This window comes from Crocodylus siamensis, chromosome 1 (assembly GCF_052110815.1).
Source record: "Crocodylus siamensis isolate JL-2025a chromosome 1, ASM5211081v1, whole genome shotgun sequence".
Classification (NCBI taxonomy): Eukaryota; Metazoa; Chordata; order Crocodylia; family Crocodylidae; genus Crocodylus; species Crocodylus siamensis.
Genome location: NC_143395.1, coordinates 210,072,066 through 210,087,597, shown reverse-complemented (window position 1 = coordinate 210,087,597; position 15,532 = coordinate 210,072,066). Strand labels below are relative to the sequence as shown.

The 15,532-nt window shown below is 50.7% G+C and overlaps 1 protein-coding gene and 1 non-coding gene across 7 annotated transcripts; one reads left to right on the top strand and one right to left on the bottom strand.

Moving 5' to 3' along the window:
* LOC149874006 (vesicle-associated membrane protein 1-like) lies at window positions 1-14,831 on the top strand. 6 transcript variants are annotated; one of them, XM_090054561.1, is made up of 6 exons: window positions 1-234; window positions 970-1,090; window positions 1,185-1,343; window positions 1,833-1,884; window positions 3,551-3,682; window positions 3,975-5,084. In XM_090054561.1, coding segments are annotated over exons 1-6 (486 nt in total). In that variant the 5' UTR covers window positions 1-232; the 3' UTR covers window positions 3,995-5,084. The 6 variants fall into 6 exon arrangements, 5 of the variants coding, with proteins under 5 accessions (XP_089910687.1, XP_089910696.1, XP_089910715.1 ...); XR_016443222.1 differs by having other exon boundaries at window positions 43-234; window positions 3,236-3,682; window positions 3,975-3,990; XM_090054570.1 differs by lacking the exons at window positions 3,551-3,682; window positions 3,975-5,084 and adding an exon at window positions 5,817-14,831 and having other exon boundaries at window positions 13-234.
* On the bottom strand, window positions 6,724-6,967 carry LOC149874007 (small nucleolar RNA U85). Its single transcript, XR_016440131.1, has one exon. It is a non-coding gene; the product is annotated as a small nucleolar RNA U85 (small nucleolar RNA).
* Window positions 14,832-15,532: the final 701 nt, after the last annotated feature.

Sequence of the window (15,532 nt, the reverse complement as noted above, 5' to 3'; positions counted from 1 at the left end):
AGATGGAAACGCTTATTGGCCGGCGGCGGGGGGAGGTGGCTGGCCCGGAGCTGCCTCCATGTGCCGAGGGGCACCGCGCGGAGGCCATTGGCCGGCGCCGCCGTGGGCGTGACCAGATCGGCCTATAAAAGGCTGGAGGCGGTGGCTGTCGTTTTCACAGCCTGGCACAGGGCGGGACGTGGTGACTAGCTGGGTGTGGTGGGGGACCGGCCTGGCGCGACCCGACTCGACCATGTAAGTGCTCGGCGCGGAGCCGGCTTGCCTGGCGTGGCCCGGCGCGGCCTGTGTTGCTCTGGCGGTGGCGGCGGCGGCGGCCCCGAGTGGCGCATTGCAGCAGCCTCCGCCCGGGCTGCGCCTGGCAAGGGCGCCCCCGGCCCGGCCCGGCCCGGCCTTTGCGACACGCTGCGGGCGCAGCCCGGCTCGCCGCAGTGCCCGGCCGCGCGCAAGGGCGTCCCGAGGGCGGCGCCGCGGCCGGGCAGGGCCGCCCTCACCTGCCGGGCGCGGGGCTCCGCTCTCCCTGCGCGGCCCAGGGCGGCCGCCTCCCGAGCCGTGGCGCCCGGGCCCCTGCGCAGGAAAGGGGCGGGGGCCCGGCTGTCGGCTCTGCGGCTCCTGCCCCGCGGGGCTGGCTGACTGCGGCTCTGCTCCCCCGCGCATGGCGGGCACAGGTGCTGACCCTGTCCTTGTCCCTGTGCAGGCGACTGTGGCTGGGAGGCTGCCAGTGGGTGCCCCTGCCCTGAGGATGCCCATCAGCCCCTGGCTCCTCAGCAGCCCCATCCACCTGTGTCGGGTTTCAGTGAGGAGCAGTTCTGGTCTCGAGCACATCCGGGCATTTGGCACCTCTGCCAGGCCTCCTGGGTTCCCTTCTCTGTCGTCCCCCCCAGCCTTTCTGTTCCTGCACAGTTTGTAGTCTGGGGTAAAACGCACATCACCTTCCAGTTTCTTCTCTGGCATGTCGCCTTGTCTCCTCAGGTCTGACCCAGCACAGCAAGCAGGCCCAGAAGGGGGAGCGCCGGGTGGGGGTCCCCCCGGCCCTCCACCCAACACGAGTAGTAACCGCCAGCTGCAGCTGTCGCAGGCCCAGGTGGCAGAGGTAAGTCACTATCTGTGAGCCTGCCCTTCTTTCTCTGAGCTGTTATGTAGCAGCATCTGGAGACACTCCAAGGGTCGTTCCCTTCCTCTTGCAGGTGGTAGACATCATGCGTGTGAATGTGGACAAAGTACTGGAGCGAGACAAGATAGTGTCAAAGCTGGATGACCGGGCAGATGCTGTAAAGGCTAGTGCCTCAGTGTTTGAAAGCAGTGCTGGAAAGCTCAAGAGGAAGTACTTTTGGAAGAACATGAAGGTGAGCCTGGCTGCCCAGCCCCCTCCTTACACCAAAGCTAAACAGTTGCCTGTCTCTGGCCTTGCATAGCTGTATGCCAAGCTAGTGGAACGTCTTCTTGCCCACTTATCTGCCCTGAGCCATGTCTAGAGAACAGGCTGCAGTAGCACTACAAGGAGGATTAGCCGAGTTGTTTCATTCTCATAGGAGTGTATAGTTTGCATCCTTTCAGTGGTTCTCTGCCTTTTCCTTGCTTTTTTGGCCTCTGTGGCACTGGCTTCTGATTGGGACTGCCTATCGCTCTAATTTGGAGGTGCCTGGTGCAGCCAGCATTCACTGTGTATTTAATTGAGCTGATAGGCTTGTGTCACTGTCTCAGGCCATGGTATCCAGAAGACTGGAGGTCTGAGTTGTTACGTTTTGAAAGGCACAAATGGGTGCTCCAGCTGGTAGGGGACACTACCTTATGCCAACCTTATTGAGTCTTATTGTTTCAAAATCTCTCCCCAGATGATGATTATATTGGGAGTCACTTGTGCTGTTGTGGTGGTGACTATTGCACGTAAGTACTGTGGGGGACCAGAATATATGGTTGAGGAGCTCCTGACTGTAGTAAAATGGTGCCTTTTGGTTAGGGGCTGGAGCCAGGGATGGCTAATACATTTTTGGTGAGGTGTCAGGGGTCTGGAGGGTAACTCTGTTCCTTGAAAGGTGTCCCATACCCTGCTTGCCATACTGGGGCTAGAAGTCCTGCCCCTAATCCCTGACCTTTGCCACTGGAAGTCTCTCCCCTTGCCCTCAGAAATATTCCCTTTTGAGAGACGGGGGAGGGTTTGTCATCTTGGACCTGGAAAAACCCCCCAACAAATCATATACTAAAAATCAAACGTCTAGTATAATATTAGTTTTAAAAAAAGTCCTGATTCATGTATTTGTAGTGTATATAGAGGTGATCACATAATAGCTCAAAATAAAGTTTTACTCCTGTATAATGTGTGTGGGGTGTGGTTGAGGGGGTAGGTGTGGGGGGGTGATGGGTATGCACGTGGGAGGGCCCCTCCACAGTGCACAGCTCCTGCTGCTGTTGGTGGTGGCAGCAGCAGCAGGCCCTTGGGGTGCTTATGCACCACCTAGGGCCTTCTACTTGTGTGGGCCATGTCTCCAGCCAGTTCTGGGAGCTGCCTGTACCTGTAGGGAGTAGGGAAGGCTGTTGGCTCAATCATGGTGGGACTTCCCCATGGAACCAGTCCTAGGAACAGCACGAGAGCAGCAGGGAGCCCTGCACGATGCAACTGGACTGAGCTGGGCCCTGTGCTCCCGCCACCCTGGCCTCCGGCCCCTGCCCAACTGCAGCTTCCTTCCACCAACCCCTGCTTCTCTACCTGTTGCCTCAGTGCTGTAGAAGGGGCAGGAGGAGGAGCTACCAGAGGATGGGGGATGCTAAGCAGTTCCCTGGGCAGCTGTAGCAGCAGCCCTGCCTGGAAACTGTGCTGGATGGGGCTGGGGCCCTCCTGGGCTGGAGGATGGGAGAGGAGCCCACCACTCTGGTGGAAATGGGTAGGGTTCAGCCCCATATGAAGCGCAGCAGGGGCAGTCATGGGTTTGGCTGGATAGAATTATTTGATAGGCACCTGCTGGTGGGTCAAATGAAATGACCAGGCAGGCCAGATTGTCAGGGCCAGAGATACAGACGTTCTAACAAGTTTGAGGAAATAGACTACTCCCAAACCCTGTCATGGGAGATGGGTTTGTTACCTTCTACATCAAAGAACTGTTGAGTGGGAGGACTGAAATGTCCAAATCCCTAGCTAAGGAAGACTTCTCATTTGATGAGAGAACAGGAACTTTGGTGTAACTGGCCCTCTTGTTCTCTCCTTTGTTCTCTCCTTTCTTCTGTTGTTTTCTGTCTGCAGTTTACTTCTGTACTTGAATGTGGTTCCCACAGTCTGCAGCCTACCTACCCTGGTGACCCTGTCTCTCCACTGCCCAAGGTCCCTCCCTCCACTTGGCTTTTACATCATTAATTCTTTTTATTGGCTTCGTTTGTCTTCTGTATGAGGTTCTGATGCATTTCTCATAGACCTGGACTAACTCCTTGAATAGCTGCTGCAGCATGAGGGAAGGCAGTTCCATTTGTGGAGGAGGGAAAGGGAATATTGCTCCCCCCAGCTTCTGTTGCAATGGTAATTGGAGTTGAAACACACCTTCAGTGTGAACTTTCCTCACAGCAATGTCTGAAGGGTTGGGTGCTGGCAGTATAAGCTTCCTTAAGCAGTGCCCTGGCAGCCATGAGCCCCAGGGACTGAAGGAGGACTCCCATTTTGGCTCTTCAGCATTGATTCATCTGATAGGAGCCCAAGGTAATATGTTTGTGGTTTAAGTGAGCATGTGAACCTGGAACTATCTACTAGCATGCTGCTTATGCTGGGGGTATAGTGGGGCAAGGTGGGGGGTGGAGCAGGAGTAAGGGTCCTGATCCTTTTGGCTTCCTAAGGCTGCATGCTTACCATGTGCTGTGGTAAGGGCAGGTCAGCGGTGTCCCAGGTGGGATTCTGAGTTTGCTTTGGTAATTGGAACAAACTTACCCTGTGTTTTTTCTGGACCAGTCTCTGGTTGTTACTGTTTTTCTCTAAAGCCCCTTATTCTCTGCAGGAGTTGGAAGCTGCTCTTGAAACTCTGCTCTGAATTTCTCCAAGTGCAGCTCTGCTCTGAAAAAATTGGCATCAGATTCTTGCATCCAACAGCTCCTGGTTCTCTGTGAAATCTGCCCCCATTAACAAGCTTAAATCTTTCTGTGTGCCAGGGCTGAAAACTGCCCCAGATTTATGAGGCTAGCAGTGGGCACTTGCCAGTGTTCCTGAGCTTGGGTCCTAGTTACAGGAGGGAGATCCTTACTTGCCTATACAAGACCATACCTTAGACTAAGTCCCACTTGGGTAGGGCTGTGTTTCCCAAGGCTGCTCTAAGTCCTTCAAGAGCAGCTGTGGGCTCAATGGACAAATCGAGTTTTACAGTAAGTCTCTACTAAGGTTTGTTTGTTCTGTGGGTGACTTGTTACTTCCAGAGGACAAAAGGGTGGAGAGGGTGGGGAAAAGAGTGAAGATGTATTTTAGGTTGAAGGTAAACCCCTTCAGTTCAGGGAGCTCTAGTTGTTCAGCATAATGCTCCGAGGGTTACATACTATGGCCAGGAGGGCTACTGGGGAAGTGGGGTTCAATTGGTGGTGCTTCCCTATGGGAGTGAGATTGAAAGCTCCTTGCTGTTTTTAGGGCATGCTGGGAAGGGTCTCCTACCCCACCTGGCTTGTTGAGAGGGGGCTGGATTTTGCATACTCGCATCCATGCACCAGCATTTCATTTGTACCAAGTTCATCTCCATGCAACTCCCCATCTTTCCCTCTTGGGGAAGGGTAGTGATGAACATCTGGAGTGAAGCAGCCCCGTGGAATTGAGCTGTTGATGGATGGACAGAAGTACAACTCTCATCTCTCAAACCCTCCTGGACAAGGCTTTGGCATCTCTTTCCTCTTGTTCGTCTGGTGGCTAAGGCCTTGAGATGACTGTCTATTCCACTTTCTTTCTCTAGGGTGTTGTGTGTTGCTTTACTCTTCTCCTTTGCTCTGTTCTGTTTCTTTTTGTATGGTGGAAAAATGCACACATCCCCAGATCTCTATAAACACAACTGTAACCTTCCTTTCTGGCATGTAGAGGAACCAGCTTATGTACTCTGAACTCTGCTAACAAACATGTTCCCACCACCTTACTGTGTCTGCCACCTTTATTGTCTGGATGGATATGAATGGGAATGGAAGGGTGACTTTATGCTTTGCCCTCAAGTGGAAGGGCTTCTTCTGACAGTACTCACTTTGAAATCCTTCATGTAAAAAGAATGCAGTTTGTTAGGGGAATCTGGAAGTGGGGCACAGCCTTTCAGTAGTACAGTTCCAGTCATGCTGGGAGTGTGTATCAGGTGGACAGGCCAAAGGGTAAGTAGGAATAGGGAGATTGACTTGTATTCAGTGTAAAGCTTGCACTCTACAACAGGGATGCAAAGAGGAAGGAACCTTGAAGAAGCAGTAGCCTTCATGAACCAGTAGGAATTGAATGTTAATATGCCACTGGTGCTGTGGGTAAATCAAATTACTGCCCTGTCAGCTGTATGCAGGCAGAGAGAGGTCTGTTTCATTCTGTTGAAAGGAGGATGCAAGGACACAGTCCTTTTCTAGCAGAAAGCCATTCACAAGTATATCCTGGCATCTTCAGTCCTTTGCTGAGAAATATCCTGAGAAGATCTTCTCAGGCTACTTCCCTCTTTTAGCTCTATAAGGTACATGTTAGTAACGAGACACAGCATATGTACTGAATCATTCTGTTAGTGTCCCTGCACTAGAAACTCATAGCTCCTTTTTGTGGAGTTTGGGATATGCTTTTATAAGAAACTACCTGGGGGAAGGACTGTTCTGACAAGACTTTTTCACTTAGTTTATCTCTGTAGAGCTCCCCATCCTTCCCTTTTTTAAGGAAGAGAAGAGATGAAGAGCTGAAGTGAAGCAGTCTTTGAGCCATTTCCCACCCCCTGTTGAACTGAGCTGTGATGATGGATGGGCAGAAGTACAGTCATCTCAAACTCTCCTGCACAAGTCTTTGGAACCTCATTCCTCTTGGTCCTCTGGTGGTTGAGGACTTGAGGCTGTCTCTTCTATTTCTTTCTCTGATATGTTATATGTTGCCTAAGGCACTGAAAACCTCCGCCATAACCCTGACATGAGCTGAAGCCTGCAACCAAATGGATTCGGATGCAACAGCTTTCCTCTAGTACAGAAGGAAGGCCAGGGAGTAAGTTGGAGACCAACTAGAGAAAAAGCAGCATGCAGAGCAGCCTGGGTATTTATATACCAGTGGAATATTAATGCTGGGATCTGTAGCATCCCCTGCAGCTGTTGCCCAAAAAGAACTCCCTGAGGATGAATATGCCACACAGCCTGGCTCCCCATATGACCCAAGAGCCTTGCCAATAACCACCTGGGAATCCTCAGCTATGCCACTAATCTAACATTACAGTTGATTGAATGAATATCAGCATATAAAAATAGTCATGGGTTGTCCAGTAATTGTACTTGTTTCTATTTCTATCCTCCCACAGTATGTACCTTTCCACCAGGATTCAGCTCCACTGAGCCATGCTTGAAAGACTGTTTCAAAAGCTTCAGGTAGAGGAGTTTGCACATAGCAGTTCATCTTAAGGGCACTGAGATGAACTAAGTGGCCTGAGGAGCTCAGACCAGGATTATCCAAGATGGTCATTAGAGTGAGAGGACACTACTACAATGAGATAGGAAGGCATGAGCATCATTAGCTCATCTTGCCCTTAACTTCTCACATCTCAAACACAAGCTCACAGCAGCCAGCAGATTACCAAAGACCTGTGTTCAGCTCTCACCAGCTTTGAGCTGGGCCACATCCTAATACCCATACCTTGGAAACCATCAGCGCAAGCCTGCCCAACTCCTAGTACTGGTCTGTGTCTGCCTTTACTGCAAACGCACACAATTCTGCATTGTCTGCCAGGATTACAGGCTTATGGAAATGGGCTGATGGTGCAGCCCTGCCAGTGAAGTCATATTTGTCTTCATATCATCATATAGCTGCCAGAGAGAACACCCAACCACCATTCTGTATACAAGGGAAGGAGGAGCTTTCCACCCACCTTTTTCATCAGCTCTAGGGCATCCTCTTGCACAGCACCATCCACAGTGTGGGAGTGACTGTTTAGCAGACACAACTAATAAGACAATGCAGGATGATTGCTTGTACAATGCCCAGCCAAAAAACGACCACAAACAAGCAAGCCCAGACCTTTCCTCTTAATCCTATTTTCCATGGTTACCATGCTGTGTGTGGCAAGGGTGCTCCCATGGAGCCATGGGGTCCTGATCATGTGGGTCATTGGCAGCTGTGAGTAGGCAGGCAGCAGAGATGGGTGACAGCAGTCACAATGCCCCAGTTTGCCTCACGTGGCTTTTCCCTGCAGAAGTGTCTTATTGCCCTCACATGAAGGAGGTGCATGTGGGGGTGGACTGCTGGACAGAGAAGTGGACCCTGTTTGGGGTCAGTGACAATGTGGGGATTCTGGGTGAGCAGCGGGCCCAGTGGCACCCCTACCCCTGTGTGGGAGTCTCATGTATGCTGCCAGCAGGATGTGGGCAGTAAAGCTCCCAGGGGAGCTGATCTTACGATCAAAGTGAAAATAGGCATAACTGTAAGCCTTGCTCAGGGGCTGGGTGCTGGTTGTGGCCCTGGCTGGGGACTGCAGCTGGGCTGTGCCAATGCTCCTGCTGGGAATTCAGAGCTGGAGATTCCTGGTGAGGGGGTCTGGGCCCCTATACTTGGGGTCCAACCCATTGCCAGGTTTGGGGTCGGGAAGGAATGTTACCCTGTGGTTAGATTGGTCTGGACTGGGTGGGGTTTTACCTTTTTCTGTAGCCAGGAGGTGGCCTCTCCCTGGGATCTCTTGAGCATATGATGAAAACACTTTGTAGAAGTAGGATGGATGCAGCTCCCCTTCATTACCTGTGAGGGTGCTATGTCTGTGTTTTGTCAGGGTTGATGGTAATCATAGGCCAAGTTTAGATGATGAATTTTTATGGGATTGCTTTGGACTGTTGTTAGCACCACTGCTCACAGTGCTTGGGGATCATTAAAGCACAATGAACCCTTAAATGGAATGTGAAATATGAACACAGACAACTCACTGTCCTAAAATGAATGTCTAAGTTTATTAGTGCAACAAATTTTATCTTAACAGTTTCTATATACAGAGAGAAAAACATTTAGTACAGTGATCTCACCCAATCCCAGATGTTACTTTGCTTAACAGAAAAGGCACTCAGTTCCTGAAAGCAAAGAGTGAGTTGTTGGCTGGGACAGTCCAGACAGGTATTGAAGGCTGAATTTATGACAGTGATGATACACTTAACTTTCTTGCTGTCCCCTTCTGTGCTTTTCTCTAACTTCACTCCTTTGATGAATCCTTGCTTTCAGATTGGTTTCTCTGCAGTCAGCATACTGTCCATATTTTATCCTGTCAGCGTATTAGTTTGTTCAACAGACCCAACATGAGCACACCTCTTAATTTGGCCTTTTTCCAGTGTCTGTCTTTGGGCATTGTCCATTTCACCCCTGTGATTCAGCTGCTCAGTGCCAAGTGCAGTTAATTTGAGTTGGCAACAACGCCACAACTATGTTACATTAGAAAAACTTCTCACAGTGATAAAAAAGAAAAGATATAATGAGCACTATGAGCTCTACAAAAACAACTCGAGGCCAGCTGATAAACAAAACAAAAAGGTGATGATGCTATACAGAACTTAAACAATGATTAAATAAGATTGAGTATAAAAAAAAAAGTTTAAACAATATTATAATTCACCACCCTATAAGCAGGTGCAAGTTTAAAGCATAAAATATGATAAGCTACCCTAACAACAAGATGAACCTTCCTCAGGCAGGGGGGTGGACTAGATGACTTCTGAAGGTCCCTACTTCTCTGTGATTCTCTAGGATTCATTGAAAAGAGCTGTGAAATAGGAGTTACCAGGAGCAGTTGACAGACAGAATGCAGAACAAAGGCTGGCTGGATTGGGGCAACACCAAGACAGTTAAACTGAGAGGGCCGTTAACACCTGTGGAATAAAGAGTTCTAAAAGTAGATACTCACCTAAAAGTGGATCTAGTACACTCTCCCCACACCCCACCCCAAGCTTGGTGTCATCTGCAAACTTGCTAAGGGTTCACTTCAGATCACACTGGGATTATCTTCCAGATTGTTGGTGCAGATACTGCACAAAACCAGTCCCAGAATTGACCCCAGGGTACTCCACTTGATAGCAGCTGCCGACTAGACAGCTAGGAATTACTACCCTTTCAGTCTGACAACCCAGCCAGTTGTATATCCAACTTACAGGCCATTCATCCAACCTGTACTTCCCTAGCTTGCTTGGGAGATTGCATCAAAAGCCCTGTAAAGTCTCAAGATATATCATGTCCGCTGCTCTCCACATCCACAGAGTCAGTCATCTCATCGTAGAAGACAATCAGGTTGGTCAGGCATGACTCACGCTTGGTGAATCCATGCTGACTGTTCCTAATCCTTTTCTTATCCAAGTGCTTACAAATGGATTCCTTGAGGATCTGTTCCATGATTTTTCCAGGGACTGAGGTGAGGCTGTAGTTCCCTGGATCCTCCTCCTTCCCTTTCTTAAAGATGGGCACTATATTTGCCCTTTTCCAGTCCTCCAGGGCCTCTCCCAACTGCCACAGATTTTCAAAGATAATGGTCAGAGGCTCTGCAGTTGTAATGGCCAACTCCCTCAGCACCCTTGCATGCATCGCGTCCAACCCCATGGACTTGTACACATGCAACTCTTCTAAATAGTCCCTAACCTGTTCTTTTGCCATTGTTGGCTGCTCACTTTCTCCTCAAGCTGTGCTGCCAGGTGCAGTAGTCTGGGAGCTTACTTTGCCTGTGAATAGCAGGGTGCAAAAGACACTGAGTACGTCAGCCTTTGCATCTTCTTTCACTAGGTTGTCTCTCCCATTCAGTAAGGGACCCACACTTTCCCTGATCTTCCTCTTTTTGCTGATATGCTTATTGAAGCCCTTCTTGTTGTCCTTCACATCCCTTGCTAGTTGCAACTCCAACTGCGTGTCAGCCTTTCTGATTTAATCCTGGGATGCCCAAGCAATACTTATGTACTCCTCCCTAGTCATTTGTCCAGAGTTCCACTTTGCTAGTCTTCATGTGCATTGGGACGGCTTGTTCCTGCGCCCTCAGTAAGGCTTCTTTAAAGTGCAGCCAGCTCCCTGGACTCCTTTACCCTTCAGATGGGCCTCCTGGGGATTTTGCCCTTCAGTTCCCTGAGTGAGTAGCAAAGTCTGTTTTTCTGTTCTGTAGTCCAATGTCCTTACTCTGCTGCTCTCCTTCCTTTCCTCAGAATCCTCAACTCAATCATCTTGTGGTTGCTGCTGCCCAAGTTGCCATCTTCTTCTACATTCCCCACCAATTCTTCCCTGATTGTGAGCAGCAGGTCAAGAAGAGCACAATCCCTAGTTGGCCTCTCCAACACTTGTATCAGGAGGTTGTCCCCAGTACTCTCTGAAAACTTCCTGGATTGCCTGTGCACTGCTATGTTGCCTTTCCAGCAGAAATCAGGTTGACTGAAGTCCCCCATGAGTACCAGGCCCTGTGGTCAAGGAAACTGCCGCTAGTTTTTTGAAGACAGCCTCATCTACTTCCACCTTCTAGTCTGGTGGCCTAAAGTAGATACCCACGATGATATCACCCTTGTTGCTCTCCCCTCTGACCCTAACCCAGAGACTTTCAGCAGGCCTGTCTCCAGTTTCATATTGGAGTTCTAAGCAGTGCAACTCCTCCTCCTCTTCTCACCTCGCCTATCATTCCTGAACAGTTTATGCCCATCCATGACAGTGCTTCAGTCCTGCAAGCTATCCTATCAAGCCTCTGTTATTCCAATCACATCATAGTTCCGTGACCGTGTGAAAACTTTGGATTCTTCCTGCTTGTTTCCCAGGCTCTGTGCATTTGTATGCAGACACCTGAGCTGGCAAGCTGACTGCCCTACTTTTTCAGGAAGAAAAAGAAGGCCTCCGCTGTTGTGCCCTCCTGCTTGTGCTTCCTCCAGGTTACTCACTTCCCTACTTACCTCAGGGCTTTGGTCTCCATCCCCCACTGAACCTAGTTTTAAAGCCCTCCTAAGTTAGCGAGCCTGTCTACAAAGATGCTGTTCCATCTCTTTGTCAGGTGGGTCCTGTCTCTTCCAACATCCCATGGTTGAGGAAACAAAAGCCCTGCTAGCAAGGCTGTCCACACAGTCATGCATTTGCTCCTACCCAGGCCCCTGCCCTTGAACAAAAGGATTGAGGAGAACACTGTCTGAGCTCCTGTCTCCTTCACCCTTTCTCCCAGAGCCCTGTAGTCACTTTTGATCTGCTCAGGGCCCCTGAGAGTATCATTTGTGCCCACATGAACAAGCAGCATTGATGAGCAGTCAGAAGGCTGGATGAGTCTCAGTAATCCTTCTGTGACATCTCAAGTCTGGGCTCCAGGCAAGGAGCAGACCTGTGACAAGGGGTCAAGCTGGCAGTTGGATGCCTCCATCCCCTGCAGAAAGGGAGTCTCCAGTAACCATCACCACCTGTTGCTTCTTCTTGGTGGCAGTGGTCTTGATCCTCCCAACCTTGGGGATGCCTGGGCTGGTTTCTTTTACCAATGGAATGTGCTCCTCCTCCCCTGTTGCTAAGGCTCCATATCTGTTTGCCAGGAAAGCTGCTGCAGGTGGAGATGAAGACTTCTGCTTACTTCCAGCATTCACAAACTTCCTCCTTTCTGGTAGTCCATGTACTCCTCTAGCACTGCCTCTGACAGTCCAGGTATCCTCCAGCCAGGTTTTGAATCAATCACGTCCTTATGGTGGAGGATGGTTTGGAGCCTTGCCACCTCCTCCTATGGCTCTCTTGTCTGCTCCCTGGGGGATACCACCAGGAGGCACAACTGGCATCGCAGGCATTCCCCCCCACCCCCGGCTGTCACTGTAAAGAACCCACAAGCTGGAGCCTCCACAATGTCAAACCAGGACCTGGGTGGAAGCTTGGTAGCACCAAGTATTCTTCCCCTTCCTGGTAGGCATCAGAGTACATCAGTACATTTTTTTTTCTTTTATACCAGGTATTGTGGCCCACAGCAGGAGATAGAATACAGGGACAGCTGTACAGGACAGCAAGTTCCTTTCAATTTCAAAGGTGTGGAGCAAGGTCAGTTCCCAGGATATACATGAAGCTCGAAGTGGTGCTGGCCACTGATACTGGGGGCTCTGCAGCTGACCTCCCACCCGGGAGGCAGCAAGAGTGGGGGTGAATATCTGCAGAGCAGTAGTGTGTAGACAGAGCAAAAGACAGGCATGAGCTGGACCAAAAAGCATTTAGTTTATCATCTGGTACATCACACCCTGTCACTGTGAATATGGAGCAGTCCAGGTCAGAGGTGATCCATATGCCTAGCTCAGCAAAGCGGCAAAGCAGTAGTGGACCAATCAGCTAAACCAAGCTGGGGTTTGGGGTAAAGTATTCTGAGTACATTTGAAACTGGTGTGCCCTCACCCATGTGCAAGGCTAAAGTTGTCACTGACTGGGTAAAGGTAACTCAGGTTTGGGTGCGTATGATCTGTCTGTAGTTTTTGTATGCCGGCTACTTCTCATAATGTAGACATTTGATTGTACCATATCCATGGAAGCATGTGGTGTGGGGAGGAGCAGAGAAAGGAGTCGTCACCTGTCAAGTGTATTCAGATGACCTGGCTTTGTCCTTGGGCAAACTAGTATTGCTACAGGAAACAAGTGCACTGGGGGCTCCCCTATGCCTTCTGAAGATGCCTCTTGAAAACCCTCTCTTCTGCTGAAGACTCCAAGCAGAACTTGGCGGAAGAGTGGGGGTGGATGGGAGGGAGTAGGGGAAGGACATTGCTTTTTTGAAGGCAGGAAGTGAATGAGGGTTGGGAGGTTGGGAAACGAGGCTGGCTTGGATGGTGGGAGGAGTAAGAAAACGTCTTTGGAGACACTTGGTGTTTCCTTGTTCTGTCACAACTGGTGGAGAGCCTGATATATCGCTATTTAATGCAAGGTTGATGGTTAACACAATATTGTCTCCCATATGACATGTCCCCAAATAAGATACACAACTTGGTTTTGAAAGGCAGAACAAAGGAAAAAAGATCTTTCCTTGTTCCTGTAGTGGGAGCCTCTGCGGAAAGGGACAAATGGGTGAAAAGGGAGGTGTCCACAGAGCAGGTAGGAAGCCCCAGTTGCAGCATGGCTGCATTACTTTTTCTCCTCCCACCCTAAAGAAACTATTACAATGTTTCCTTGCTTATGATGTGCTGGCCAATTTCCAGCAGCAGTTTGCGACCACTTATCTAGGCAAAATCACCCATATTTGGCATGGCTTGGGAACCTCCAGTGCAGTTGCAGAATCAGAGTTGGGGGCAGAGAAGCCTGGTCTTGTCCCATTTATATTGACTGGATTAAATTGCTTGTAGCCTGGGCAAACAATCTGCAGATCAACAGCATAAATTTTAGTATTGATCTTCCTAGGTTTTTCAGCGCTCTTTGCAGTTGACCATGAGGTGCTGATAGCATGCTTATAGGACCGGGTGAGTATTTGTGGGACCCTCTTAACTGGTTCCACTCCTTCCTAACAGGATGGTCCCAGAGTGTGGTGATGGCTAAGTGCTCACCCTGGTCTCAACCTTTCCTGTGAGGTGTTCTTCAAGGGTTCAGAGAAGAGCCACGCACATGATCAGAGAGGCCAGGAAAGCAGGCCTTAGGATGACAGGCTGAGAGTCATGGGGCTCTTTAGCCTGGAAAAGCGCAGGCACAGGCGTGATCTGATGGCTACCTATAACTTTATCAGGGGTGACCACCAGGATCTGGGGGAACGTTTGTTCACCAGAGCGCCCCAAGGGATGACGAGGTTGAACGGTCACAAACTCCTGCAAGACCATTTCAGGCTGGACGTAAGGAAGAATTTCTTTACTGTCCGAGCCCCCAAGGTCTGGAACAGCCTGCCATCGGAGGTGGTTCAAGCACCTACGTTGAACACCTTCAAAAGCAAATTGGATGCTTTCCTTGCTGGGATCCTATGACCTCAGCTGACTTCCTGCCCTTTGGGTGGGGGGGCTGGACTCGATCTTCCGAGGTCCCTTCCAGCCCTGATGTCTATGAAGGGTTCCATCTTATCTCCTATTTGTGTATCAGGCCATTGAGTGAGATTGTGCAGAGATCTCAAGTACTGATGACACCCCCGCTTCTTTTTCACATCACCCAGACCCAGCAGTCTTGGTTCTTACCTAGTGCCTGCCTACAGCTGAGGACTGGATGTAGGTAAAACAATGAAAGCTGAACCAAGAGAGGACAAAGATGTGATGGTGGTTTACACACCATGTAATTACATGCCCATGTAATTTTGCATGTAAACATATGACTGTGCATAATAACATTGCGTAATTCCATGGAGTGTAGCTGGGGAGCGCGAAGGGGAGTTTCTGCCTGCAGGAGAGGGGCGTATGTGTCGGGGTGTGTGTAGGTGTGTCCCCTGCCACATGCGCCACATCCCATGGTGCAGAGCCCCCACTGCTAGTGGCAGCACCAGGTGATAAACCCTGGGTCCCTTCCTGGCTGGGACAAGCAGAGCCTCTAGTGGCATATGGATGCAGCTGAGTACCTGCAGCTCCATGTGGTTCCTACCTGCAGTGCCATGAGCCCCACATGCTAGCACAGAGCCAGCGTAGTCTGGCCCAAAGGCACCTGCCAGCAGGCCAAACCGGGCTGAGTCTGTGCTGCCACGTGCAGCACCCAGAATTTGTGCCCCACTGAGGACTGTGCCTGCTGCAGACAGGACTGCCCAGAAGGCCTGCTGGCAGCAGGGGCTATGCCAGGGAGCTGTGTGGTGATGTTGGGGCTGTGTGCAGGGGAGGGGAGGGGAAGGGGAGCATATGGGGGTGTGGCAGCAGGCAGCCCACACCCCTAGCATCCCTTCATAATCTTCTCTCACCCACATCTCACCACACATTCACAACCCTGCCCCCCACACGCTCACCCAACACCTATCCCTCAATCAGATCCCCCCAACACAAGTACCTCCATATAGTTCTAAAGAAGGTTCAATTAGCATTACATTGAGCTTAATGTGTAAAAAAAATAATAATTTTGCATAACTTTGACTATCTCTGCGCAGAATTCCCTGGGATGCAGTGGTTGGTAGCACTGTGACTTGGGGTGGGGGCAAAGGAAACCTGCGGCTGGGGAGATCAACCGCCCTGTGTCACTCAGGGCTGCAGCCTGGATCCTGTACCGCACCCGACTGTGCAGACGATGCTGGGTAGCAGCGCTTTCCATCGGCGACCCGGAACCGCCCGGCCGCAGCACGGGTCCTACATGTGCACGCAGCTCCCACCGGCAGCGACTACGGATGCGGAAGTCCCCAGCTGGCTTCTGTCGTCACAGCCGTGGCCGGTGCGAGGTGGGCGTTGATTGGTCAAGCGTGTAGCAAGAGAAGAGACGGAAGTGCTTATTGGTCGGCGGCGGGGGGAGGTGGCTGGCCCGGAGCTGCCTCCATGTGCCGAGGGGCACCGCGCGGAG

Bases quoted from the DNA above. Each gene is read 5' to 3' on its own strand.
- LOC149874006 (XM_090054561.1), top strand. The intron at 1,091-1,184 runs GTAAGTCACTAT...TTCCTCTTGCAG, and splicing joins CGCAGGCCCAGGTGGCAGAG to GTGGTAGACATCATGCGTGT. The intron at 1,885-3,550 runs GTAAGTACTGTG...CTTTCCTCACAG, and splicing joins TGTGGTGGTGACTATTGCAC to CAATGTCTGAAGGGTTGGGT.